The 1,462-nt window shown below is 55.3% G+C and overlaps 1 protein-coding gene across 2 annotated transcripts; it reads left to right on the top strand.

Moving 5' to 3' along the window:
- Positions 1 to 110: 110 nt before the first annotated feature.
- On the top strand, positions 111 to 1,456 carry KVP17_003331 (uncharacterized protein; the record flags this gene model as incomplete). 2 transcript variants are annotated; one of them, XM_068520477.1, is made up of 1 exon in its annotated part: positions 111 to 1,456. In XM_068520477.1, a coding segment is annotated over one exon (1,346 nt), but the record flags the coding sequence as incomplete, so codon positions are not given. The 2 variants fall into 2 exon arrangements, with proteins under 2 accessions (XP_068371821.1, XP_068371820.1); XM_068520476.1 differs by having other exon boundaries at positions 111 to 1,434.
- Between the last annotated feature and the right edge of the window lie 6 nt (positions 1,457 to 1,462).

Below are 1,462 nucleotides of genomic sequence, written 5' to 3'. Positions count from 1 at the left end.
TTGAGAAGCGCCGGGATGACTTGCAATCCTGGTACAGAGCCTACAACGACTCCCAGCTGTACAGCGCCCAGGCCATTCGAGACCGCGGCGAAGGTCAGAACCTAGTCGCTATGGAGGAGTTCCTCAACATGATTGTCAGACTGCACAGTCTTAAGCAACCCTACAACGAGAGCATTGAGAACTTCGTATTCCCCATGCTCGTGCCTGGAGCGCTCCTGTCCAAAAGGACGAACATACAAGCCCAGAAGCACTGCTGGAGAGAGGAGCTTTCTCGCTGGCTGAGACAAGAAGAGAACGTCCTCATGAAGGAACCCTTCGCTGGGGGCCAGGACTGTTACAGTAACCTGATGTCCGAGTTCATGCATGCCCTTCACCACAACTTCTCGCAGTCGGAGAGGCTCAACGAGTCGCAGTTCCAACGAGTACTTCACTACATGACCCCTTCAGTGCGCGTTCGAGGGCTGAACCCAGTGTGGCGTCCTGACCCCCTCGTGGCTCAGCCATGCATGTTGCGAGTTTGGGCTGCTGGGGATGACGGCACCTCGCGATTCGGAAATGAGTCTGCGTTCTGGATGAATGGTCTACTGAAACTGACTGGGTCTCATGTGAAGTTTCTCACCCCTATTGATGGTGGAGTGTCTACCCCGATGCACTGGAGGCAGGTGCACGGCTTCAAGATTCCTCTACAGTGCTTCCAGAAGCTAGAGGTCAACCATCGGCCTAGTGCCGCCTGTCCCGGTTACGAGACGGAAATCGTATGGAGGAAGCAGCTCGAGATACCCGTATCCGACAACTACGTGCTGAGCAACATGACGGATGAGCCCCTGGACAACATCTCAACCAGTGACAGTAATGGCAAGATCATTACGTACAAGATCGCGCTCGGAAAGACCATCAAACCCAAGGACGCACCTAACCATCCTAGTCAGGAGGTTACCAGTCACGGCGAGCACTTCCATGCCTACCCGCTGAGTTTCCGAGTAAACACCTTCTTCCTGCAACGGTGGGAGGATGTGCTGTTCGGTTGCCACATGAACGAGAACCACAGGAACCTCGATGGTCTGCATCTTGTGTTAGACCGCTCAGCGACGTCGAGCCCGTCCTCCACTGACTCTATCAGCTCCTCGTCCAGCAACTCGTTACTCACTGCGAACATTAGTGACGACTCCTCCACCTCCACGTCACTGTCGTCCCGAGGGTTCTCCTCGTCTGCAGGCATCTCCGTCACTACGAGCTCCAGTTCCAGCTCCAGCACTACGACGGCGAAGATGGACGCAGCGGACAGATCACCCAGCGAAAAGCTTCCGAGTGAGATTCCCCCTCCTCCAGCCCTTGGTCAGTACAAGGGACAGTGGCGGGACTACCGCTATCACGGAAAAGGCACCCTGTATGATGACCATGGAGACATGGTCTATGAGGGTGACTGGCGATTGGGTAAGAGATGGGGCAAGGGCAAGTGCAT

Source organism: the organism of the source record quoted next (assembly GCF_019968985.1).
Source record: "MAG: Porospora cf. gigantea B chromosome Unknown PgB_NODE_7788_length_1462_cov_278.408, whole genome shotgun sequence".
In the NCBI taxonomy this organism is placed as follows: Eukaryota; Apicomplexa; class Conoidasida; order Eugregarinorida; family Porosporidae; genus Porospora; species Porospora cf. gigantea B.
Note: the sequence above shows the minus strand (reverse complement) of the source record. Positions and strands in the feature narration are given on the sequence as shown.